At 40.4% G+C, this 28,000-nt stretch overlaps 1 protein-coding gene and 1 non-coding gene across 3 annotated transcripts; both read left to right on the forward strand.

The window, feature by feature from the left end:
• The first annotated feature begins 521 nt into the window (after positions 1–521).
• Positions 522–27,946, forward strand: LOC129764943 (PHD and RING finger domain-containing protein 1-like). 2 transcript variants are annotated; one of them, XR_008741303.1, is made up of 7 exons: positions 522–1,193; positions 5,658–8,121; positions 16,721–19,303; positions 19,363–19,421; positions 26,387–26,515; positions 26,575–26,875; positions 26,971–27,946. XR_008741303.1 is itself a non-coding variant. In XM_055764616.1 (6 exons), exons 1-6 carry the CDS (start codon positions 942–944, stop codon positions 26,740–26,742), a joined length of 5,655 nt encoding a protein of 1,884 aa, XP_055620591.1. In that variant the 5' UTR covers positions 522–941; the 3' UTR covers positions 26,743–27,946. The 2 variants fall into 2 exon arrangements, 1 of the variants encoding a protein (XP_055620591.1); XM_055764616.1 differs by having other exon boundaries at positions 26,575–27,946.
• On the forward strand, positions 15,130–15,234 carry LOC129772424 (U6 spliceosomal RNA). The gene has a single exon (XR_008742620.1). It is a non-coding gene; the product is annotated as a U6 spliceosomal RNA (small nuclear RNA).
• Positions 27,947–28,000: the final 54 nt, after the last annotated feature.

A 28,000-nucleotide genomic window follows, 5' to 3' on the forward strand; every position in this document is an offset into this window, starting at 1 on the left:
ATCTAAACGTCGCATTAAATGTAACTTACTGTATATAAATAATATTTATTCCCAGCTGTTTTGAGGCATTTCGCACAAATTGACAATATCTTTCAGTTGTCAGTGCAAGTCGGTTCGATTTTTAGAGTGTAAAAAAAAGTTCAATGTTTACATAAAAGCAATCTCGAATCGGTCCCACTTTTTTGCTTGAAGTTACTATCCCCTGATAGAAGTACTAAATATTTGCTCGTCGTGTTTTGTGTCGAAAATATTTGATCAGTACACATTGACCAAATTTTATCTGTTAAAAAAAGTGAAATATTTGGCTTCGGTCAAACAGTGTATGAGCACCCTATGTATTAAATATATGATAACGCATTGCATCGTATCGGAATGACGTATTATAAATCAGTGAACGTACCCCACTGGTACTTAACGTTAAAAAGAGACACCGCTATCACATAAGCCGGTCGTGTGAGTGAGATGACGTAGCAGATTCGTCTCTGACTCGCCTTCATCCTAGATGTTATTTGGTTTATCGTTTCGAACGAACTCTCTCAAAGTCGCCATTTTTGTCCTGCCTCTCCGGTGTACGTCAAGCCTTTCTTTCTGGAATTGCCTAGGGTTTTTCAAATGTGAATTCCTGTTGAAAAAGTGAAAACTGGCCGGCAAAAAGTCCTCTAAACGGAAGTCTACATTGGGGAGCAGTGTTTGGCGATAGCTGACGGTTCGAGCGCGGCTAGTGCGGAGCGTTTAATTGGTTTGGAAAGTTGATTTTTTTTTCTTCCGTCCCAACCGATTGGAGAGTGGGTGACGAAGAGAAGAAAAAAAAATCGAGTGTTTATTAAGCGCAAGCGATGGTGGCCGACAGCAGCGGCTAAGCGCGGACGGCAGCCAGCTCCAGCATTTCCTGTGAGAAGCATCTCTGTGACTGTGGCTGTGGATTACGAAGCACGACAACAATGAGCGATTCTGAGGATGAAATTCTAGCCGGGAGGAACAGCAATGGCCGGCGACTGAGACGTAGGATGGGTGCACGCAACGCAGTTGTCAGATCCGGTGCACGATTACGGGATGGTAGCAGCGAATCGGCGGAAAGTAACGGAAGCGATAGCGGCAGCGAAATAGAGCAGCCTGTGCGAAAAAGGAAAACCAACAAGGCGATGGTGGAGGAGGATGATGAAGCAGGACCAAGCGGATTACAACAGCAGCAGGTACCGGAGCAGGAAAGAGAACAAGGCTGAAATCTTGTTTCGCCATTTGTACTCGCAATTCAGTGATTTTTACGATGTCTGTATCTTAAAAGTGTATATTGGTCGCTTTGCAATTTATTGGTGATACAGATTTTTAATATTGTTTGAGTGTATGTGTGTGTGTGTGTGTGTTATGCTCCTGCGAATTTAAATACCCTTTGATGACTTGTGATTTGCGATACAGATATGCGTTTATGTAAATTATATTCCTTCAAGCATTTATATAAATAATAATGAAATAATTTTAGTCCTGAAGGACATGTTTGACATGTATTCGGATTAACGGAAGTGTGTTGGTCCTGGTGCTCTCTTTGGGTTTCAGTAAATCCGCTTTGTCACTGATGGCACTGCTCCCATTCCATTACGGGATATATTGGTGTCGGATGATAATTGTTAGGGGTTTAATTGAATACCCCGACGATAACGGAGCCTGAGGGGTACCAAGGCGCCCCCACACTACTTTCTGTTAATTTAAGCCGGTCTCTGATGTAGCGGGACTCGTTGGACTTTTGTAAACAATTCTATCAAGATTTTCGTGTTTCGGCGGCCTCTCTCTGAAGAATGGAGACGAACGAAATGCTGTATAAAATAATGTTTATTCAGGTGAACCTTCATCACGCTAATGGAGCAATCAGTGTCCTATGCAGGAGATTCACTCTCGAAACTCTAGGTGTGGCTTTTATTTAAGCACCTTGGTTCAATAATTTTAGGATTCAAGCAATTTCTACACAAAAATGTAAGCACAATTGAAGGTTCCAACGACCCGAGGGAAAACCATTATCGTCGCTTCGGCTTACTTTCCAGTAGACAACGTTAAAGTTTCTTCATTTGAAATTGCTACGCTGATCCAACACTTCAGATACAGTTCATCATAGGATGCGACGCCAATACCCACCATACTATCTAGGGTAGCAGCGACACCCATCAGGGTGGTCAACTATTCGGGAAATCCGGGAAAGTGTCGGGAATCAAAATCCATCGGGGAAAAATCCGGAATTGCTTCCCGAAATTGGGATTTTTTGTTCGGTGTTTTTTTTTTGACGATCTAAAATGTTACTGTATGTGTTTTAGCGTGTTACGTCCTGCTAAGCAGCGTGAATCTGTGTTTCCAAAAAAATCCTGCTCTTTTGAAGGAAGTAATTCAATGTTCCACGGATGGACCAGCAGTAAACTGGGAAATGTTTAAATTTTTACAAGCGAGGATCAAGAATTTACATCAATCCCGTCGTACGATATTCTCAACATTGGAAGCTTCCAAGCAGAGGCTGAGAAAAAACCGAATCGAATTTGGACGACTTTTTGAGAGCATTGTACAGTCTTGTTTAAAATTGTTTAAAAACATTCCTCTGAGATGGTCGTAACTTGTTCAACTGTATTTCCGTTAAAGCTTTGTTATGTCCGTTGGGTGGAGAACGACCGTGTTGCTGTACGTGCAGTTCAAATGCTACCCCACCTCAGACGGTTTGTCGGTGAGGCGAAGAAACAAGAAGAGAATACGTTTAAGGATGGCCATCCAAACTTTAAACGGAGTTTTACATCAGTTTTCCGGTCAAAGGTATTCGAGAATGTCGCCAATGATGTGAATGACAGGCTGCTGGGTCCGATATTTACATTTTGTACTACGGCAGAATCGACAGTAATATCGTTTTTGCATGAATGTCAGACAGAGGCACCGATGGCTCCCTACTTTTCGATGGCCTAACTTGTTAATGAAATAATTGAGATTGGATTCAAGTAACCTAATCACTCAATTATATTACATTAATTGTAGAGTTACGATTGCATAGTAGCGTCGTATTATGGATTTTTAGTTCACCTCAGAAACTGATCATAGAGGATAACCGAAAATGCTCGTAAAATGTTTGGATTAAATCAATGAGTTCAGTTATTCTAAAAAATGAAACTTTTTGAATTACGAGTAAGTTATATTATTCAATATTATTAAATTTTCATTTTGGAGAGTTATGCATCCTCAAGTGGAATAACACATTTCTTTTCATTTATTATTATAGAGACTTAAAATTACGAAGTTCATTCGGCTTTAACCTTGAAAAAGACTAGTTAGACGATCAATCATTGAATAGTTCTGGGATCAAACCCACGAACAAGCGTTTAATTAGAAATGTGAATGTTCAAATGTATTCATGTAAAAAATTTTGGACGGGACGAGGTTCGCCGGATCAATTAGTATAATTGCTTTTGTTTACGTGTTCCGTTTTCAATCATGAACAATTTGGTCAGCCTAGTGTTGAAGAGTGAGGTGAAGAAATGGGCTGTACAACTCAACCAGTCAAATAAATTTATCATGCCGAGTTTTAAAATTGATTTAAAAAAACCTCAGCACATTAACTGGTCTCATAACAGGACACTGTCCAAGCAAATATCATCTTTGAAACATAGGCTTCGTGCGATATGATATTTGTCGGTTTTTGAATGCCGAAAGCGAAACCTCGGAACATTTGCTCTGCAATTGAACCGCTCTAACAAGACGGTCTCCTCCGTCTTGCACTATGGTAACGCGTATTCTAGAGCTTGCCGCTCAGAATGCATTCAAGGCGTGTTATTTGTAGAGATGGGCAAACCGTTCATGAACTGATCAAAAGAACTAGTTCACCAAAAAGTGTAAACGAATTGCCGTTCTTTTTTGCTGGGCAACAGTTCATATGAACTGTATACCCAGTTCAGAACGAACTGTGTACGGTGAACGATGAACTGATAATACAGTTCAGAACAAATTGACCGCTGACTGAACTGTGTATACAGTTCAGAACGAATTGCGTATGCAGTTCAGAACGAACTGTATATACAGTTCAGAACGAACTGTTTGCGATGACCGCCGAATGAACTGTGTATGCAGTTCAGAACGAACTGACCGCTGGTTGAACTGTGCATGCAGTTCAGAACGAACTGTGTACGGTAAGCGGTGCATAATAGGGATTAGAACAAACGAGTGATAGATGAATGGTGCTGCAAGGTGAATAGTTCTCAAATTAACGAATGGAAACAAACGTTAGCCTCATGAAACAACAAAAATTATATGTCGGTATTTTCGCTTTCATAAAAAACGCAACATTTCAGAATATGATGGTTTTAAATTGGATTGTTAAATTATTTATCAAATAAAATTTAAATTTCATATTTTGGAGTTCAGGGTAAATATTTCAGTAAGTTGAAATCTACCTCACTTAGAAAATATATTTGAAAGCGGAAAGATTTAAACAGTCTTGTTAAACAGTAAAATTCGCGTCGCTAATATGAAATTCTGAAATTGTGTTCGATAATTTAGAGATGGACGTTCGCGGTTTGGGTACAGTTTTGCTGTAGCATTTATTGCAATACATCGTAAGCACAATGCTAGTTTATGCTGAAAATAATGAATAACGACTCAAACAAAATCAAAATTTCAAAACCAAAGTTTGATTTTCTATTGTGCTAAGTTATTTCTAACAAAAATCGGACGAATAATGATTAAAATGACATTTTATGAATAATCAGTCCTACATCCCACACTTTTTATACTTGCTTTGACATATCCCTTCACTGTACAAAAGAGTGAGTGAACTGCTCAAAAGAACTAGTCCACTTACGTGAACGGTTGGTCACTGAACGGTTCATTAAAGTGTTATTTGGCATAGAAATAAGCAAGGTGCTTATATCAATGTATAACAGGTGAAGCAACATCATCACTTCAATAAGAAGGTGATTACGGTTTGTGGAGCGGGGGTTGTTTGTTTTGTCATTGCTAGGATACACTATTTTTGCATTTTCACATGCGAGAGTAGTGGAAATGAGAATGAAATTCTACAAAATCATCCCTTCTTTTTCACATAAATTCGCGAAAGTCGAACATAGTAGGCATCGTTCGAATAAGCATCGTAGCAGTTTGTAGCGAGCCGCCGGCAGCGTTCTGATGCTGTTTGTAAACAATACCGACAGCAATTCCAATATGGCTGAAAGTGCATTTCATATGATTGTTTCACCTGGTATATATAGAGGCGCCTTGGAAATAAGTACTAACAAAAATGACGCAAGCAAGGTGCCTCTATATATACCAGATGAAACAATCATATGAAATGCACTTTCAGCCATTTCAGGAGAAAACAGGCCAATCAGCTCAAAGGGAACTTAGTTTCCATAGCATCTCACACGCCTTAATAAGGATTCTTCTAGCACAGTTGGATTTTGATAGAACTGCAGTTTTTATCTTGCGAGTGCAATTAAAATCGGACCACTAAGCACCTCTTTAAATCAATAAAAGAACGGCAGAACTTCGAACACAATCCCTTTTTGGGTTTGAATCACTGCTTCCATTATTTTGAACTATTGTGGTATGAACACAATAATCGGAGTGCCAATAAAAATATAAATTCTCCATGCCTCATTCCGTAAAATCACTCACGACTAAATTTATTCTTTCGTTTGCAGCCCGCCGTCGTGGACAGTTCCGAGTGGGAATCGGACTGGAACAGCGCCGAGGAGGAACAGATGCTCATAGACGGGGGCCAGAAGGCGGCGGTAGTTCTCGCCAACAAGCTTGGCTACGCGTCGGACTCTTCCAGCAGCAGTAGCGACAGCGAAAAGTGCCCTATATGTTTGCTTTCGCTCAACGACCAGGAGATTGGAGTGCCGGAGGTCTGCGAGCATATCTTCTGTGCGCCCTGCATCGAAGAATGGTCCAAGAACGTAACGACCTGTCCAATCGATCGCAAAAACTTTGACGTGATCAACATCTACAAAGACGTGGATCGGAAGCATTTGCTGCGTAAAAACCAGGTACAGAAGAAAGCCGCTTCGGACGTTCCAGCGCTAGAGGATCATGAATTGACTTACTGCGAAGTTTGTCGTAGACCGGATCGCGAGGAGACAATGTTGTTGTGCGATTCATGCAATCTGGGTTATCACATGGAATGTTTAAGTCCTCCACTGGAGGAAATTCCCACCGGGTCTTGGTATTGTGATTGCTGCTTTGCGTCCGGTTCCGAGGAGGATGACAATGAAGTACAAGATCTGTTGAATGACCTTGATGAAATGGGGGGAATGCGACCTACACGAATGCGTCAGCGCATGAGCAGTCCGCCGAGAATTGTCCGCACCCGACAAAGCGAGCGAATTCGCGAGGCAATCCTAACGCGCACATCAACCCGTGTTCGGCTCAATGTTGTCGAAAATCCCAATCAACCTGGACCGTCGTCCAGGAGGGCGGCCGATGCTTCTACTTCAGCCATTCCGGCGAGGGCGAGAGCAGTACGGAAGCATCGGAAGCGTCGTACTCGACGAAAGATTCTGCGTATGATCATATCTGAATACGATGTGGATAATGACAACGAAAAGTTTGCTATTAAGCGCAAAAAGATCTACAAAACCCTCAAAAGATTGAGCAAGAAACGATCAGCTCGTAAGCGAACTAGGAAGAGTAAAAATCCCGAATTGACGCCTGGCTTGACACAAGGAGGTGCAGATTTGCAGAGGCAACGTTTCAGTACTGGAATCCCTTCTCTGAAACTATTCGGAGGAGGAGATTACGATTTGGAATATTTCTCGGATGAAGGACCAATGGAATCGGATATTTCAATCGGTGGTCGGGGAGAAACAGCAGTTCAAAGCGTTCGCTCGACTTTCAGAAATCCGCTCGGCCAACGCCGAGCATTGAAGACTGGGTTTGAACCGAGTTCCAGCAGTGGACCCGTTGATATACTTGGCAGCATTATGGAAAGTCAGCAGCGCTGGCATTCTAAACAGGGGTTGAAAGATGTCAAAATTGATAATGGCAAAATTGTGTTTCAAAACGATAGCCCACGGAAAGCATGCAATCCACCACCAGGTGCGAACCAAGCCGGAGTAGGACAGAACACCCAAAACAACGTCAGTCTTTCAAATTCAAGTGCTGGTGCGGCAGACTCGACAAGCTCCGATCGTGGCACCAGCAACAACCAATCGGATACTTCATTCGGTAGAGTAGGTTCTGGTTCTGCCGTAGGAGGGAGTGGATCTGGTGGGCAGAATAATGACGATAGCGTGCCGGATCCTTCTGACATGTCCATTTTCGTAGACCTCCCGCCACCGAAGAATTCCCGTGACGACGAAGAGGAAAAGAAAAAGAAGAAAGCTGAGGTGGATATGTTCGACAGCAAAAGCCCAATACCACTGCCATCAGCACCAAGTTCAACAAATCCGGCTCCAGAGAGCACCACCTCTGACGACGCTCTTGGTCCAGGCACTTCAAAAGGCTTCGGAAAATTTAAGTTCACAATGACCGCAGAATCGAACAATTGTCCCAATTTCTCCGTTTATTCTTCGGAAACACTACAGTACGCAAAAACAGGCGGAGAAGAACCATACGATCCACTTGATAGCGAACAGAAAACCGACGATGAGTATGAAGAACGAGACGAGGATTTAGTTCAATTGGATGACGAAGAGCCAGTGGTACCGAAACCAACAGTTTCGGCTGATGATAATGATCAGGAAAATATTCCAAACGGCACAGACAAACTACCCACTGGAGAACTCGATCATGATGCATTCGAGTCGGACTCCGATGATGAACTGAAAAAGATTGAAGAAACTGACACTTCTGTCGGTCCCGAACCTCAGCCCACCAACGAAATGGAAGCTCTGACACCACCGCTTACTACGACCGTTGCTGCTGCACTTGCATCTTCCGTAGCTGCAGTCACCACCATGGCGGGCTCCCAACTGGGGACGGTGGTTTACGGTGAAGCGAGCACTACTACAACCCCGGCTATCACCTCGACTGCTGCCGCCAACTCTGCACAAGGGGAGGAGGATCGAAGCTACACTCCGTGTCTAGACGAAAAATATCAGGAAGCTCGTCGTGAGCAGGACAGAAGTGGAATGACTCCAACGCTGCCGCCCCCATCAAAAGAGGGTAAGTTTTGTCAGTTCTGTAGTACTGTCCTGTACTGTTCTTGTTTTTAAGGGACTTTAACCCGAAGGTCATTTGACCCTGTTGGAATCTTTAGATCTTTTCGAACAGGTCGGTTTCTTTCAGAATTCGTAACAATTCATTCTCGAAGGGTCAGGAGAGTATCAACTCCGGGGAAAGGATTCGATGATGTCGTGGAAGTTGGTCAAAGATTGAAATAATTGCTTTACTCTCAGTACTAGGGGGACATCTTCGAATGTTTTGAGGCTAAGCCATCGCACAGTCTTAGTAATCAACTTAGTAGCTGGCCACATACGAAAAATGAAAATTCAGAATGGTGGCCGCTACAAAATGGCAGACTATATTTTTTAGAACCCCATCAATATGGATATTAAATGAAAATGCAACACATTTATGCAAATCCGAAATGGCCGCCACCAAAAAATGGCGCCATATACACTTTTTTCAAAACCCCATCAATATGGGTATTAACTAAGATAAGATCAGACAACTGGCCTCTTACTCTTCTTCGTTGTCCAAAAACGAAGCCATGACATGAAGATGTCAGAGTTGCGAAATATTATATAATGTCTTTTTTTTTATTTCTTTTGTTATGAATCGTAACATTTGGTTGGTGCGAATTTAATGATTTTGCATATTTTCATTTAGACAATCTCAAAAATATGTTTTAAAAGGATAAAATAAATCTTTCCCATATCTATAATATTAGGCTGTCAAAAAAGTCCTGCGGTATTTTTTTTGAATTTTCATTTGTTCATAAAATTAGTTACAATCATCTGTTTTAAGTCAAATATGCGCCGTTTTGTTCGATGACTAATTCCCAACGAGATGACAACTTCATAATACCCCTGTTATAGAAGCTCGCTTCCTTATTGGCAAAAAACTCGGATAGCCAATTTTCACAGGCCTCTTTTGTGGCTAACTTTTGACTACCTAGCTCGTTCGCCATGGACAAAAACAGGTGGTAGTCACTTGGTGCAAGGTCCGGACTATACGGCGGATGCAAAAGAACCTCCCATCCGAGCTCTCGGAGCTTCTGGCGCGTCACCAAAGAAGTGTGTGGTCTGGCGTTGTCCCGATGGAAGACAATGCGGCCTCTGTTTATCAAAGATGGCCTCAGTACAGGTCCGAATTGAGCGTTTGGCCATAGGGAAGCAGCTCATAATAGATTATTCCTTGACAATCCCACCAAACACACAGCAGAACCTTCCTGGCAGTTAATGAGGGCTTGGCCACCGTCTGAGCCGCTTCAGCGGGCTTCGACCACGACCGTTTGCGCTTCACGTTGTCGTAAGTGACCCACTTTTCATCGCCAGTCACCATCCGCTTCAGAAACGGGTCGATTTTGTTGCGATTCAGCAGCGATTCACATGCGTCGATACGGTTAAAGATGTTTTTTTTGCATCAACGTGTGTGGCACCCATACATCGAGCTTCTTTGTGAATCCAAGTTTCTTCAAATGGTTAATAACGGTTTGATGACTTATCCCCAGCTCTTGGCCGATGCTACGGCTGCTACTATGCCGGTCTTTCTCGGCTAATTCAGCGATTTTCGACGACAGGCCTTCCGGAGCGTGGCGCGTCTTCGACGACCTCTACACCAGAACGAAAACGTTGAAACCATCGTTGTGCGGTGGAAATGGAAACTGTATCGGGTCCATAAACTGCACAAATTTTATTGCCAGCTTGAGATGCATTTTTGCCTTTGTCATAGTAGTACTGTAAAATATGTCGGATTTTCTCTTTATTTTGCTCCATATTTGCGACACTAAAACTCACGAACGATTTAACCAAACAAAACACTGTCAAGGACTATATTATAGCGCGCAAAAATACCTTTCCAACAAGCTATAGTATGACTCGATACAATGAATACAACTAGAACTACGCGCTTACAACGACACCTCGCGGAAATACCGCAGGACTTTTTTGACAGCCTAATATAATAATGATATCCATAACAATTCGTCCAAGATTGTCTGGAGAGTCTTTTCTCGTTGATTCGTGCAAAACAACGGCGCTCAACTCCATTGCAATTCAGGGACAACTTGAAAATTGTGACTCTTTCGCAATACATGACCGTAGTACCGAGTGCTTCGTATATAGCCGATACACAAGAACACCTTGTTGGATTGATGGATTTGCTATTAAAGCGGCGAGAAGAATTTTCAGCCCAGAAATTGATGGACAGTGCAGCAGCATCGACATCATATCGAATTTCAGCTTCATCTAATTTTAGTGAGAATGTGGATGATATGAATATTGAATTCGACTATGAGTACAGGGTAACTTCGATATAACGTACATTTTACTTTCCAAATTGTACGATGTATCGAAATGTACGTTATATCGAAGCATAATAAAGAACTCAGAAACTTAGCCTTTATTACTTTAATGTGTTGCTGTTTGAGTAAGATTCAACTAGAAGACGAAGCTCATCTTTCTCATGATGTTACCCTTCGTACTGTTAACTAAAATTTGATTCATTTAGAATCTGGAATCACAAAACAGTTGTACTTCGGGATTGGTTAAGAGTACAAATCAAACTTTAGAATCAAAATACAGTTAATTTATTGTTCTTTCAGAAAAACTATATTTAAAAAAATATTCCTTTGGACTTTGAAAATGTGTACGTTATATCGAGTGACGTTATGTCGAAGGTACGTTATATCGAAGTTTCCCTGTACACCGTCGATGACGCGAAAACTTTCCTCGAAAGAACAGAACAAAATTCGTTGTTCTATATAGCTGCTCTTGTCAGCGGTGTAACAAGAGATGGTAGTCAGAAAAACACAATTTGGATTGTATTAATCATCTCTTTTTTCATATTTACGAGCTAGAGCTAACAATTCTCCCATCTGCACAGTGAATGATGAGACTTTCCATTTCTTCTTAGCCATGGAAATTATATTCCGAAATATGAAATCGCATTAGGAACCTATCGAAGCTAAATTGACGAATCAGTGTTTTGTCGTTCACTTTATTCCATTGTGAAAAAAACATACATAAACTTGTATATAAGTCCCTCACATTTCCTTTAAACTAAATATCGTAATAGTCATTAAATTCACTGTTTCTAAATTCAGTACAAGTCCAATGCTATTTATTTTTATTGGCAATACTGAAAAAATCGACTTTGTTTACAAAATTTATCGAAATCAGCCAATGAGCGACTAACAGAAATTTGGTCCGTAAAATACCCCCTATTGTCTGACTTTACCTTAGGGTATTAAATAAAAGTATTAGACTAGTACACAGTTCTTTATGAAAAATGCAAATCCAAAATGGCGGTTTACATATTTTCTCATTCTCATTATTGCATTATTGGCTCTATCGGCCAATAATGTCAATTTCCAATTTCCATTGCTCGATGGGACTTGGTACAGCTCTGCTACGATCAGCACATTCCATTTTGTTTCTGCTGCAGCCTGCCATAGCAGTTGATGTGCCGAGTTACAGTGGTTTATTCGTGATATCTCCCTTTGACCATTGCCGCCATCGCTCCTCCAAAGATCGGGCATCTAGGGTTTTCTGATGCAGCTTATATGTTACTCAGTCGGATATTCAGCGAGAAATCGCTCAGCTGGAACTGTTCGTCAAGGGCTTCCCTCAATTCTTCTGTCGTGAACTCATTCAAGTTCCTGCATTCGATCACTGCCTCTTGGGATAGAGCCCTCACTTGCGCTGTTTCCTTACAACTTTTTGCCACTTATTATTGCCACCGCCCTTTCTGCTCTCACGTTTCAAAATTGTTGTTGGCTTCCGCAAACGCGGACTTGATTTTTATCGTGAGGGTTCGTTACACGGCGTGAATCATTACGAGACTTGATGTACTCGTAGAGTTTCTCACTTGGCTTCTCTGCTTCTCCATTGTTTTTAATGCTTGTGATTGGTCCTGCACCAGAGGTCCAGAGAGAGACCTTTAGACTAAATGCGTCGATTATTGACTTGAGAACCACAGAATCTCACGCTTCGGCCGAGTTCGGCAGAGTAGACGAGGCGAAGTCATTTACTTCTAAAATGTAAGTGGCTTTTTTATTCGAGTTTCGGGGTTTTATACACAGATAACCCAAAACTACCTCCTAAGGCGAAGTGGGAATATCTTTCCGATAACCAATATCGCGTTGGTGGTCGCCTACTCGACTAGCGAGAAAACTTCTTTTCTTACCGCAAGAAGAAAAAATATATTTATTGGTAGCCATTTACACACGCACGGCCGATGAGCGACCGGTTCCGCCTAACGTACTTGTTCTTAGCCCTAGTCGTAAATTATTATAATATAATAATACTATCTGACCCGGCAAACGTTGTTCTGCCAATTACTTCTAGTGAATATTTTGACTGTTGAATAAAAAATAACTAATGTATTGCAATACATGTACATACATGTATTGCAATACATGTGTGTTCAAATGTTTCAACGATCTATAAAATTAATTGATTATGATCGATGAAGGATAGATTCCACATGGATATCGAGCAGATACGTGAAGATTTGACCGTGTATTGCATTGGACCGTGGGAATTTCCCGAACCTGAGTGTGATGTGGAGATGGAGATGAGATCTATGATCTCTGATCTGAAATCTGATCATTTGTGCTATGAAATGTTGTAACCTTGCCTCGGCGCAAAATAAACTTCAAAATAAGTTATCCGTATTCGTGGAGCAATTTAATCTGTATCAGATTAGCAGACACGAAAATAATTTTGAATTGCTTAAATTTGGATGAAAATTATTACTCGATGTTGTTTAAATACTTAGAACACAGTCCGAACTTAACGATTCTTCTATAAATCTTGTATACATCCAGCAACATGTTGGACGAAATACGTGTAATTTTGTAATAGAGCCCATTATAGACTGCATTTCTTTTGTTTGAACACACGTGCTGTCGTTTGAACAAAGGCTGTGTAGGTGTGACTCATGATAGCGTCTCGCTCGCCTCGAACCACTTCTGTTGATTGTCTCATAGGAATCGCAGTCGTTCGCTCTCTACCTTTGCGAATATGTTGACCATGGATTATTGACACAGCTCAAGACATCCTAGAATGACGTTGCCCTGACTGCGCCAATTCATCAAACGACACACATAAGAATCCATCGAGGGCACTCTTTTGTTTGTTTCGTCTCCTCCAACCACATAATATTAAAATATTAATAATATTAATATATAAATATTAAGAGAACGAAGTGCCATCTGGCATTAAACAACGTAAATAAATTCGTCCTGTTTAAAAAACGAACGACGAATCAATTATTTGGTATCGTTTATATAAAAATACATATATCGCGATAAAAAAAGGAGATGAGGGTGAAAATTGGTTATATATGGTTATAAGTTTTTTTTCAAGTCAAATTTATGCTTGAAAACAAAGTTATTCAGATTTTATTTGCATGGGACCACGCTAATCGGTATCAAATATAAAATAATAGGTATCCTTGCGGTATCATATATAGTTTACGACCTATTCTCAAGCCTACCAAGTTTTTTGAGTACAATATCATTAAAATCGGTCGAGCCGTTTCGGAGGAGTATGACCACGAACATCGTGACACGAGAATTTCATATTAAATTAAAATATTATTCTATAATATTTTATATTATATTAAAATATTATTCTATAATATTTTATATTATATTAACATATTATTCTATGATTAGTACCCGGCGCAGCATGTTTCTATTGTCCTTTTTTTTTCTATTTAAGGGAACATAAACATTGTTTTTTATCGCTCCTTCTTGTGGGAAATTTAGATTACAGTGGCGATAGTTTTCTATTTCCCTTCAGGTCGTAAATCAATGACATTCTTGAGACATTCTCTGTTCCTACGCAGGAAAGCCCTATCTCCTAAGTGAAAGGCGTTAATTGACTAAAAATAAACATTAAACGTCGACGACATTAAACAAGTGCAATCCTAGATCTCCGCTGTATACGGCGCGTGAGGGGAATTCTATCTGCATGTTTCAATTTTGAGGTCAATGAGCTTGAGATGTCTCCTACAGGTCCTGATTCGGACTTTCCATCCGTGACAGTCCTTCATGGTGCCCTGTGCTCAGAGCCATTCCAGTGCTTGTCAGGAATGCTACATCTGAGCATCAACGGGTGTTGATCCTACCGGAAGGCCTGCCAAGGTTTTATCGGGACAGAGACAGCCACACCATTAACATTAGCCGTTTCAGGAAGAAGTCATCTAGCTCTACTAGAGTAACGGATCCTAATATGCCCGTTGGCATTTCTTCCACTGAATTTGCAACCTTTTCTTTTTTTTAAAAGTGTTTTTTTCAAATGAGAATCTCTCGAAATCAACTCTCAGTAGCCCCAAAAAGCACTTCAGAACAACTCTTTTTTTCGCTTTACTGTTGATGATTCGATGCTACAATCAGCTTTTGACGAACTGAAATTCTTGGTTTCCTTTGCTGACGATTTGAAGCCGTTTTTCCACGCAAAGTCTGAGGTTGACGCATTATTTCTCCAGTGGCAATTGGATTTTTTTAGAAATGGTGCATGGACAATCGTATGACACTGAAATCCAAATAAGTGCTTCACGATCACTTTCTTTAGAAGAAAAAAATCCACATATAATCATAATGGCTATCCCCAGTCAACTGTATCAAGAATCTAGGTGTTAATTGAACTATAAGCTCGGTTTTTAAGCTCATCTCAACTACATCAACAATGCAGTCAACACGAATTGAGCTTCGTTTGCGAGTTTGGGGGAGCGTAGAAGATGATAATTCTTTTAAGGCGGAGTGAATTTTTTTTTTGATTCCAGATAGCTTTCTAGCAAATGAGAAGTATTAGTCTAACTAATTATTTCTCTCAGTGTGACGATTAATCGAATAATCGATTGTTTGGGGCGATTAATCGTATCGAATAACAAACTGCTGAAAAGTATTCGATTAGCTGATGAACGATTAATTTCAAAAATCGGGGATCACTATGTATGACGTCTTGACGTCTGCTCAGAATACTCAGTGATACTAGAAAACCTAGCTTCGGATGGACGTATACTAAAATTGGAACGATAAGGAGAAGATTAGCATGGCCCCTGCGCAAGGATGACACGCAAAATCATGAAGCGTTCCAAATTTTTGTCAGTCAAAGCTAGTTTGGGAATGTATTCTATCCTTGAAACAACTAGCTGCTACTAACGAAGTTAATCTATACTGGGTGCCTGCTCACTGCGGTATAGAAAGTAATGAAAAAGCCGATCTCCTAGCAAGATTAAGATCTTCCGCTAAATTCGTCGGGCCTGTACAATTTTGTGGATTATCTGCATCATGCATGAAATCTGAGCTCAAAACCTGAGCAATATCAATGATTGAAGCCAACTGTAGGGCTCTATCAACATCAAGACAATGCAAATTATTCATTACACCTTGTAACAGAATAACACGCAACCTACCCTTCGAATCTGTTCAAATGAGAATTATCTGTTTTCGAGATTCATATGTAGCATGATGTCTAACATTCTTATGCAAACATCTGCGTTATTGGTTAGCGTTATCTATATAAATCAAAATGGAACGCCAAATGTGTTGTAAGAGCAAAACCCGAGTATGAAATGGTCCGATTTGAGCCGTTTTTTTGTTTGATTCGTCTCTGCCCGTAGAATATTTTTTAAACTTTGAGGGAAAGTTCGAATGAAATTAATTATATGTTCTTGAATGACATCGTTGTTAGTTCAATTGAATTTTGCGTTTGCATTTTCCGTTGGTGTGAAACGAAAATAGCAATGGATTCTCAGGTAAAATAACGCGCTTTGAAAATAAAAATTATGAATGAAAACTTACTTTTCTGTATCAAACATGTATTTCATGTAACGGAGAAACATGTTATTTGCAAGTTAATCAAGAATCTTGAGCGAAAATTGTGTCTGAAAACAAATTTATATTATAATGAAGAATTTTGATAGAAGTACTAGGAAATTTCTAGTAAAAGAAAAATTTTAATAGACCAATTAGAAGTCCAATCAATGAAGAGTTCTGCGAAATATAATATATAATGCGAAATATTCTCTGATTAAGAAAACGTGAATGTTCGAAATAATTCATATCAAAAAATCAGATTTGGGCGGGACGAAATTCGCCTGGTCAGTATTAATAAATAAATAACACTGCTTAGCTTTTTCTTACTATAGCACAGAGAATGTGAAATACAAAAGTGTGCTCATACTCACGTGAAATTTCATTTGTTTTCAAAGTTTTTTAAATATTAAGAAAAAAAATCTAAAAGAAAGATCGAGACGTTTCGACAGGATTACGTTTTCGATGTAAAAAATTGTCAAATTTTGTGTTTTTTATGATCGGACATTTCATGATGGTTTTTTGATTCATGGTGTTTTTGTACCAATCGATTTGGATTCTCCTTAACAATCTTTTACCACAACCAATTTAAGTCAATCTAACACTTTAAGAAACCACATAATTATTTTGAAAAAGGCGGTTGTTTCGGAGTAATTTGAATCGAATGATAGTGGCTATCATGAAAGCGGTCAAAAAACGAAAGAGTGTGTAGTACTGATCCTCGAACAATTAGTACAAACACATATTTAGCCACACAATTCCCTATTGTTTCAGGTATTGATGGCATGGATACCGAACTGATCTCCGAGGAAGACGAAGACACGTTTAAGGAAGACGAAGCGAGACCGTCATCGTCTGCAGCGAAGCCGTCGTCATCGGGAACGAAGAAGAAAGATCTCACCTTCAAGAAGGTGAACAAGAAGGGTAAAGAACGTAACTATCGCGATAAAGAGCACAAGCGGAAGGATCGCAACGAGGATAAGGAAAACGAAAGTCGTCGGTCCCGTGAACGTGAGCGTCCGCGTCGACCAAAGCGAAAGGAGCTGCAGCGATACGACGTTCGGACCGTGATAGCCGAAAAACGACCAAAAGTCTACAAGGATCCATTTGGTAGAGATGTGACGCCAAAGCCACGCTCCAAAACCCGCAGTCGTAGTCGCAGTCGCAGTCGAACCCGTGAACGCAGTCCCGAACGCAGACGAGAACTGTCAATTTCGTTGAGTCCAGAACCGCCACGACGTTTTAACAGAAGACGATCTTTTTCTCCCAGATTCAGGGCAAGAAATAGAACACCACCACAATTCCGTAGAAATGTCTCCAGGTCCCCATCGAGAGGGCCCAGAATACGGTCGATCAGTAGGTCACGCTCGCGATCGCCGGTAAATGCGCGAACGCGTCCACTATCCAGATCTATATCTCGATCGTTCACGCCTCGTGCTCGAATTCCCAGGTCTCTCACAAGATCCCCGAAATCGCGATCGCCGGAAATTCGTGGCGCAAAAGCAAAGAAACCCAAGAAAAAGAAACGTCCCACTTCGATAAGTCGAAGTGCCAGTCCGAGTGAGGGACGAGGCAGAAAGAAAACCAAAAAGGGACGCAAGAAAAAGAACAAGCATCGCGGTACATCACCAAACAAAAAGAAGAAAAATAGAAGGAGATCTTCTTCACCAATGATGTCACGTTCTCGCTCAAGATCACCCTCGGCTCTTCCTGTTCCAACGACTGGAGTTCTAACGGAACGCTTCACCAAGGTTCGCCAGCAGAATTCTTGGACGCCCCCACCGCCTGCCCGGCCAAAAACAAACGGAACAAATTTGACGGTTATTCTAACTAACGAAGAAGCGCTCGCTAAACAAGCGAAGGATCGCGAGCGTAAACGGAAAGAGGCAAGACGCCGCGATAGAGCGCGAGACAAAAATTTACCCTCAAAGGAAGTATTTACATCAGGTGATAATATATTAGTTAGTGTTAGTTTTAATGACAAAAATTTGAATAAGGAGAACCAGGAGGTCGCAGATGGGGAAGCGCAGAAGAGATTAAAAGACATGGCGAAAAAGCGGGCGGAGGCGGAAAAGGCAAAACGCAGGCGACTGGAACGCCTTAAGAAGACTCGCGGTGAAGCTCCGAAACCGGTAGTCATAATCGACCTGGATCGTTCGCCGTTCCGTGTTCTAACACCTTCCCCGCGGGCCGTTATTGTGCTCAGCGACAGCGACGGTGAGAAAGACAAAGATCGCAGAGAAGCTGAAGCGAATCGAGTTAGCGCTGTCAATACTCAACAAGCTAGTGCTGATTCCGGAGCAGTTGGATCGGCTTCCTCCCAGCGCAAATCACCTCTCGAACGACATGAAGAAGACATGTTTGGTCCTAAAACTCCTCCTGGTTTTCCCAGCCAACCACAGCCCTCGCAAAACAAGTCTCAGGCGCCAAAGTTCACGATGCAAGTGAAATCGAAGCAATCGAATATTCGTCCTACGAATCTGCTGTACGAACCGGGCGAGTTGGACGAAGGCAAAACACCCGAACGGATGGATAATGCCGAAAGTTCCAGTATGAACTACAACATGGTTGGTCCGAATACACCACCGGAACCGGCTCCACAGTCACCATCCCCTGATGTTTACGATCCTTTTGAACCAACGAAATCACCTTCCCCTTCACCATCGCGGCGAGATAACGCATCGATTGAGCGTTTATCCGATCTGGACGATGCGGTACTTCCATCTAGTAGTGGCAAAGTGGACGGACCAGACTCGGGCACAAGTGGTGATCCCAAGGTGGATTCGCAAAACCAAGATGAATTAGTAAATGGAGAAACGGAACCTCCCCGCGCTAACAAGATCACAATCTTGAGCAACATAGTCATCAGTCAACCAACCAACAGTAACCAGGGAGTGGTGAGTGGCTCGGGCGTTTCCGCCAGTCAGAACACTAACGGGGACGATTCGGATGTCATTTTTGACGATTTCGTCTCCTCTTCGGCTCCGGCGCCGAGCAACAATATTGGCTACAGCACTTCCTCCTCGAACCCTATCAAGTCTTACAGTACGGCTGCGAACTCGTCCAGTTTGATCTCGAAACTACCACTGCCACCGGGAGCCAACGCCGGACAGAAGTTCAATGACTTCATAAACCCAACCGATTCGCCCTACTCACCGGGTGCGAGCGATTTTGATGACCTGTTCGAACCGGGCGGTGGAGGAGATATGGATTCGCCGCCAGCTCCACCCGTCAAGCAGTCATACAAGCCCACGAAAATAAACCCCAAGGGGGGAAAGAAGACATTTGATAATTTGTTCGGTAGCTCGCCGAATAACAACTTCAAACGCGGGAAGAAAGCATCGCACAAGAAGAGAGGTAATTTAAAGTTTTAAAATGTTTTACGAGTCGTTATAAATATTTTTTTTGTATTTTAGCCAAACCTAAAGTAGGGGACGATGACGAGGATCTTTCAAAATTATCCACGAAGGAAAGGGTAGGATACTGTTTCATTTTAATCAGTGGCGTCTCGTGAGTAAATAGACTAGTTGTGCACCTGCATGGTGACCTCGAAATTGCAAAATGGGGGTCAATTAGTGCTCATATATTGTTTTCTTTATGCAAGAAAATTAATGGGTTGGCTGATCTATCTCGTGTATCATCGTATTTCAAGCATTTCTGAGTCTAATTCTATTTTTGGACATTTCTTAAATATAACTTTACAGTATTGTTTTCGGGAACAAATTATTTTTTAATTAAATTTCTTCTAGCGATACAGTAATGAAATTATTCGTTTTGTGCCGTTCTACTCGGCAAATTCTGACTTCGTATAGATCACTCGCAGTTCATTTCCATATTTCACTTTGTCAAAATTAGAGAATCGACCACAAAGATCATCTATCAGCCGTTTGGGAAACTCCGTGCTGAAGAGTTCAAATTTCAAATAAAATTCGCCGAGGATGCGGTCGATAACTGACATGTAAACTTTAGCATGTTGTTCAATTTAATCTCCGCTACTGCTGCAACCTGTCGCATCCAAGCATGTTTCCCAAATAGCATTGAATCTTTGTTCGTCTTTCAACGCTTTTATACTCATGCTTGTGTTCCTGATACTCTCATCACATTCAACGTAGTCCAGTGCTCGTTGTTTTAGTGTATGGTACAGAATGTCGGCAAATGAGAAATTTTGAGTGATTGAAGAAAATTGTATCAATTGTATTGTGAAATCGTATCACCATCCCACTTGGTTTCACCTAGATACATTTCTCCCAGACAATTAGATTTTTTTGTTATATGTTTCAAGTATATTGATCATCCTAAAGTTGTAGGCCCGCTGGACTTTGCACACGTTCGGAATCTTTCGCTGCATAAATTTCTTCAACTCACAATCGCGCTTTGGGGTTTGGATGAAGAAAAAAATATTTCCTTGTTTTTGAATTTTTCGCGCAAGAGTGCAGCAAAACAATATTGAGAACATGCGCCTTACATATAGCAATATAATCAGCGTTTGGAAACGACCTCTTTGCGATCGCCTGGATTCCTCCTTTATCTCCTGACATCACTCCAGCAAGTGACGCTAAATTGCTGCAGTGAACTGAGGATGCTCATTAGAGTGCCAATGGATGTATAGGAAAAAAGTGACTCGAATTTTCAAAGCGAACTTGATTAAAAATGTTGATTCCCACGAAAAACTATCCTATGTAAAATATCAGCTCAATCGGACTTCATTTACTAGTGTCGCACAGCGGTCAAAGTTTGAGTTTTTTGAAAACCGAAAAATCAACCAAACCCCCCCCCCTTTGGGTGATTTTTCGGTTTTCAAAAAGGAAATCGGGGTTTTCGAAAAAAAAAATTTGATGTCAAATGTCTTCAAATTGCATGAAACGTCGAGATCTACTGTCATCATGTTTTACTTCCCGCGTGATCTGCATGGTGGATCCTACAATTACCACCAACTCATTTTAAATTGTGACCGATGTTCCAGAAAACACTGCCGTGGCATTTATGAAGTTAGAAAACGATATATCTTTCGTAGCCAAACAAATACACATGTCCTTATAGTTTCCTCTATTTACAGACATTATGCTTTTTTCGTGACCTCAGAAGCTCAGCCCATGTGAACTGAGAAGACAAACTAATTCAATGAGGATTTTCATGCCTTTTTTTCACAATTGAATTATGCTTGTTTCTTGCGACTTCATAAGCATGGTATAAGGCATCTTCAATACGAGTTTTCTAAACTGCGGCATGTCATGCTGTTGTTGATGTGGTATTTGGTAGATGAATGTGTTGGTGTTGTGCCAACGGAATAATTTTCACTTTTGGTAAATAGTCTCTGAAAGGATTATACTCATTGGAAAAAAAAACTACACAAGATGAGCTCTACTAAGATTAGGATTTTATTCGGTTTGTGAATTTCACTTGGGATATGTATCACTCATGGAATCTAAAACTCGAATTGTTGGAGAAACACTGCATCGTAATCTATGCGCTCGTACTTCAAATGCGAAGTATTCAAATTTGCATATCCATTAAAGTTCCGTGTAACTATTTTACCGTTTTACCTTTATACACACACTTATCTTTGTTTTGCGGTCTTCTCAACAAAAGCCCTTTTTGTTAATATTGCCGGTCTAGATCAGCTTAGCTATCATCCTTTGTGGAGTTTTGCTACGGTCATGCGAAATCAAATCATAGACAAAACTCCAGAAAATTTATTTTCTTGATGAGCTGAGGATAGCCTAGCTTGATGATTTCCGACACAATTGTGTAGCTCAGAACCTCAATGCAATGGCGTCAGTTTGCAATGATGCAATGATTGCAATGCTAGAGACATCAGCGAGTGAGTTATTTGTTCGCGTCCACAGCTGAATTCGAAACCGAAGACATGTGAGATTTTCAACTTCTTCATTCATTCGTCTCTAACTAGAGATGTGCCATCCGCTCAAGAGCTGTTCATTTGAATCGCTTCATCATATTGAGCGGATTCGGATCGGCTCGCAATCTAAACAACGCAGCTCTTCAGCTCATTACGGAGCTGGAGAGCTGATGAGCTGCTGAGCTGCTGAGCTGCTGAGCTGTTGAGCTGATGAGCCGCTGAGCTGATGAGCAGCTGAGTTGATGAGCTGTTGAGCTGTTGAGCTGCTGAGCTATTGAGTTGAAGAGCTACATAGCTGTGGATCGCAAAAGCTGCAGAGAGTGTGAATTGAGAAACGCGAAAGAATTTTTCATCTCCCGTGCTTTATGATATGACGTCAGTTTGTTTTCGTGTGTCCCTCTTCGTTCTTTAGCTTTAGCAGAGATGCCAGATAGGAAAAAAGTTTTTGTTTTGAAGATATTCAATCGTTCGTTACTTCATTAAATTTTTCTTACATTGCCAAACAAAATAATACACATTATTATATGCTTGTAAATAAAATTACTATAGTATATTGTTATTTAAGCATGACTGTGGAAACACATAAATTTATTTCCGCGTGCTGAACCAAAACAATTCAGAAAACAATCCGGCATAAATGCAGATTATTGATAATGGTCCTTTTGTTACCTTTTCCATCGCGAATAATTATTTCGTCGCGCCTATTATTGGATTTATTTTATTTTATCCTTGGATGCAAAAAAATATATCGGTAGTTTTATCAAAAAATTTTGTCTCGGCCAATATTTCTGAAGGCATTTGATTTGGCTACTTCTGGTTCTAAGCATCTTCTATGTTGGATTTCGGCATTCAATATTTGTTGTATATTATATTATTAGAATTCATATTAGTTTTAGTTTGTGTACAATTACAAATTAAATTCGTTTATTTTTTTGCTTTCCGTCTATTAAGAAAATGCACACTATAAAATGTCCCATGGTAGTTACGTTTCACATGGAATTGTGTGGACAACCGCAAATTTCAACTGAGCTGAAGAGCTGTTCCAAATGACCAGCTCACTTGCATGAGCTGAATGGCTCTGAGCCGCTCACCATGATGAGCTGATTTGCCCATCTCTATCTCTAACCTTCCAAAAGGCCCTTGGAAAACTTTACTTTTTCCTCGTATTACTCCCCCAGCCCCATTGCCTTGAGAAAAGCATTCGATCCCTTAGCAACGATCGCCCAGCAACGATGTTGTTCAGTCGGTGTCCTCACGAAGAATGAAAGTTTGCCTCAGCGAGATCCACTGTTTATACTCTAAGCAAATATTCCCCTTCGTTCTTCTTCTTTTTTTTATTTAAATCGTTTATTTTTACAGGCTCAGTTCAGGTTTAAAGGAGCCGAACTCCTTACTGTATTGTTTCTAGTATATATACATTTTTCCTTAATTCTAATGTTAATAATATAGGAAACCGATTACTCGCGGTCGACTCGAGTTTAGAAGGGTGACATATTTTCTTCAGGAAAAGGAGGAGATATGAGCTTCTTTTTTTTTTGATCATGGAGACTTCGTTGCTCGTCGATAAGTTGCTCGTTATTGACGGGACGGACAGAAAAGCTACCAATCAGGAGAACAAATGTATGGGAAAATGAAAACGTTTATAGTTTTCATGAATTTTAACTATTTACGCACCAGGGAATTGTAATGTATAGAATATCAAACAAATCATAGGGAATTTCCGATTCGTTTGGTACGTAAATCGCCAAATTCCGTTCGCGGCAAAAATAGTTATTAACGTTAACTTTATTTCATAAAAATGTGACCTGTGTTCTGATTTGGCACCCTTAATGAAAGACGTAGTTCTACGTCAAAATTCATACAAATTTTAAACCAACACCAACAACCAAACATAATTTTACTCGCTGCGCCAGCTGGTTGTAAATGTAACGTGAATTCGTCGATTGCGAAACTGAAGCAAGAATCTCCTATCCGTGCAAGCAAAGATATGCACGAAACATACACTAATACATTGGCATTTTACTAGAGTGTGTGCGCACCGCTTTATCTAAACTTGAATATACAGCCTGTGCATAGGAAAAGTGCAGACTGATGTCGATGACGTAATAAATCATCTGTGCCAAGCAAGCTTTCAGAGAGCCGCTATATAAAAGCACCCTACGCAAAGCGCGCCGATTGCTTATCTGGAGCGTGTTTAGTTGTCTAAGTTCGGGTTGCGATAGAATCGAGAGAGAGACTATCGATGAGGAGATCTGATTGAACCCACAACCGTTCTCTTCTCTTGTGCACATCTTCCACAGCACGAAATTGTTGCCAACACATTGGCAGTTTAGTTAACCAAAGCTTCAATACAATTTTATCAATCTATGTGAAATCAGGGAAAAACCGACACTGTGGGTGAAAATGACACTCTCTGAATTTTTCAGTTAGAAGCAATTTTCAAAAGTTTCTGATGTCCCTTGTACATATTTGTCATTTCTTACGTTTCGAGTCACCCCACATAGAGGCGAATGAACTGCAAAGTTTAAAGCCTCTTAAAAACAAAGAATCAATCAATCACCCCACAGCTGCGGAAGTCGCTTCGCTGTCAAAACAAACAATAAAACAGAACCGGTTAGCAAACAGGAGACAATCCATGTAAAATTTCGCCCGTGGAATTTAAGTGTTTAAGTCGGAAAATTTTGGAAAATTCGATACTTTTATGAGCTCGACTAATCGTAGATCATTGTTCAGTGCAGTTTGTGAGACGGTAGATTGTGGTGTTGCTTATTAATGCTCGAAAACAGTGTTTTGAAATTTACAGTCCCTTCGGGGACTCCCACCGACACCTTCAGTCGGGGTAAAACCGACACCTGGTATGTGTTTCACAGACAGGAAAAATGTGTTCTTACTTTTTGTATGCCTTATGCCTCGTATTTATATTCGAAAGACAAAACGGTTGAGCTGAACTGATAAAACAGCCAAAACCAACGTTGAATCCGGCATGTCAACAAAAAAAAGCCTGGCACAGCTCATGGTATCCCTTCGTTCAACGTTCATCGGCACATTTCACATGGATGTTCACCTAAGCTGGGATCTTAAAGTGTCCACATATCCACAAAGTATATAGACCTCTTAATAATTTGAAATTATTGTAACAAATTTTGATTCTTTCTTTCAAAGGTGTCGATCTCATCCGCACTCCCATTTATTTCACCTGAAAACATCAATTTTTGCTTTCTATCAAAATTCGAGTTCTATTCAAAAAATGATCAACAGATACTATAGAATGGTTTATAAACAGTTGAAGAGAGGTTCTGTAACGATTTGAAGGTGAAGACACATGGTAGATCTTGGAAATGTGTGATAATTCTTAGGGTGTTCCTGATATCCCCTAATTCTCGTGCACAAATGAAAGTGCGCTAGCTGGGAGAGCGTAGAATATGTGATAGAAATAGAAACCAATACAGTAATCGCTCACTAACTGGTCCTGGTTTAACCGGTCCTTGGACCAGTTAAAAAGCCGATTTTCGTAAACAATTGACGCCATTTTCAAATGGAAAAAAACATTGATTAAATTACAGTAAAATCATTTCTTCAAATTATGTTTCATACTTGTTGTCGCACTCAATGCGAATCTTCCATTGGAATCCTTTTGTTCCTCCAATTTCATGATCAACGCGAATCAAACAATTAATTGAAGTTCCCCTCGATTTTATTTGACGTTTTACACGCTGGACCAGTTAAAACACGAATATCAATAACTGGTCTTCCCTTTTCGCCCAGTGAGCGAATGTTTACTGTATTTTGCATCCTCGTTTCATGCCGTTCGTTTCTCTTTACTCTCAAGAACGCTTGTGTACACGGGGTAGCCAAGTTCCTTATGATTTCCATACTTTCCATACGTTTCATTAATTGAACTATAGTCTGTGCTAAGAAGCATAGTAGGGGCGCTACATTTTTTTTTATCTCATTTATTTATTTGTTAGGCTCATTAGCATTTCAGCTGTAACAGAGCCGAGTTTTAATCGTGTACATGTACATATGTTTATGTTTCTATAAATTGTAAATTACACAGTAATAAGGTAGTAGCCATTTAGGCGTTAAGTTTTTCTGTTCCATTACATTATGGTAAATTACACAGTAGTAGCCATTTAGGCGTAAGAGTTTTCTATCTGTTCTTCCATTGTTCAGCAGACCGGACAGCGGAGACAGTTGATATTGATCATTGCTGAGTTATTTATAGAACAGCAGCGCGATGTTTCTTGCAGAGCAGAGCAGTTGTATGGATGAATCGATCTTATTTCGACCGTGGATCGATTTCCATCGCTGATGATGGTTGCGTGGACGTAGTTATTCTATAACAACACAAAGATGGTCAATTGAGGGCCCTGAGTTTGAACTCACGATCGATCGCTTGGTAAGCGAACGCGTAACCAAGTGGCTACGAAGACCCCCATGGGCGCTACATTGTTTTTTTCTTTTTGAAATATTAGGTTGTGCAGTGCACGAGATGCACATATGGACGAGACACCACTGCATTCAAAAGTTTTCTTCAATTACATTTCAAGGGTGCTAACAAACGTTTTCGTGTTTCTCAACAGTTCATGAGGAAACTCAATCGGTTGGAAAGAGTAGTGGAAGAGGTCAAACTTGTTATTAAACCCTTCTACAACAAGAAACAGATCAACAAGGAAGAATACAAAGATATCTTAAGACGTGCTGTTCCGAAGGTATGGAATCGACTCGTCACCAATATTCGGTGTGCTTACGAATGTTTCCCTCTTTTCAGATTTGCCACAGCAGAACTGGCGAGATCAATCCGATCAAGATCCAAAAGCTGATCAAAGCGTATGTGCGCAAGGTGCGCGCGAGGCGACGTGGCACAAAGAAAGGCAATCTTGGCGGAGCTGCCACAATCAATGCACCCGGTACCAACAGCAATCCACTAGTGATCTAATTGCGTGATCCTCATGATTGCATGAGACAGAAATGGCAAACACACACACACACGCATCCTTTCCCGTGGAACATATTTGGGTGTGGGCTGGTTTGATTCCCTTTTCTATCGTGTTTCATACCACCATTTTAAGGTAGGTGACTAAAGTAAATACGCGCATGAGAAGCTTTCTCATGAATTACGTATAACTTTAGCGTGGAATCAATATGGTATAAACTTTCTTTCCAGTTTCAATTATTATTGTCAAATGCTGATGAGTGAAAAGCTTTTGATAGTAACAGTAATTTTGGTTAAGAAGATCGACAAAAATGGGATATTGAAATTAACAAAAGTGTAAGCATATTCTACGGGCGGAAACGCAACGAATTCCTTACCGAGTGGAACGAACCGTTTCGTTGCTAGCATTAAATCACAATAGGCTCGCGAAAAGATGCATCAATTTAACTCATAATTGTGGTAGAAAGTTTCTACACAGAAAAGTCTATTAGAAAAAAGGGTATTTATAGTAATTATCATGATAAAATATTTATTGAATATACACAATTATTAGAGCTAAAGTAAGTTAATTAGATTGTGCTAATTGTAGAGACTAATCTCTAAGATAAATTATCAGTGTAAAGTTTGTCCAACCTACAATCTAACTATTGACGACACAACATTCGAGAATTGATGCTTTCTCCGCTGTCAAACAACACACACTTGGGCTTACTGGTGGATGAGCAAGCCCAATTCCCTGGATTTAACGTACTCTTTCTGAAACAATCTGTGCAAATATAGATCTTTTACAAGCTTACATATAGTTCAAAATGCAATGAACCTATTTTTTTCTTAACGAACTCCGAGCAGTTGTGCTCGGTGAGACGGGATTTGGAATTATATGGTATATACTGCTGAGCGTGATTGTACTGATTGTTGGTCCTGTTAAATTACTGAACTGCAATTCAAATCATGGAAAATAATAATACATTGTGAGTTTGCGCATGTGGGTCGAGAAATATTCTATCTATAGTAGTAAAATAACAATCTGAAAAAAATAGAAATGCACCGAGCATTGATTGCTAGGTTCACTAAATGTAGAAACACAATTCATTTGGATAAAGTAAGTAATTTGAGTTATTTTAAATTTGTAGTACTTCGCCTACAAGAATCATATGAATACAATTGATACAGACAAAAAGCTAATAAAAATAATTAGTTTAAGAAACTTGCTGCCGCTTCATTGCGAAAGAAATGTTCCCAAGTCTTGACGTAGAGTGTT

Source organism: Toxorhynchites rutilus, chromosome 2 (genome assembly GCF_029784135.1).
Source record: "Toxorhynchites rutilus septentrionalis strain SRP chromosome 2, ASM2978413v1, whole genome shotgun sequence".
NCBI lineage: Eukaryota > Metazoa > Arthropoda > Insecta > Diptera > Culicidae > Toxorhynchites > Toxorhynchites rutilus.

What these genes read in the sequence shown, in the direction of transcription:
- LOC129764943 (XM_055764616.1), top strand. Translation starts at nt 942, where the DNA reads ATGAGCGATTCTGAGGATGAAATTCTAGCCGGGAGGAACAGCAATGGC. An exon ending in AGCATCGCACAAGAAGAGAG is followed by an intron (nt 19,304 to 19,362) that starts GTAATTTAAAGT and finishes TTTGTATTTTAG; the next exon opens with CCAAACCTAAAGTAGGGGAC. An exon ending in TAAGACGTGCTGTTCCGAAG is followed by an intron (nt 26,516 to 26,574) that starts GTATGGAATCGA and finishes CCCTCTTTTCAG; the next exon opens with ATTTGCCACAGCAGAACTGG.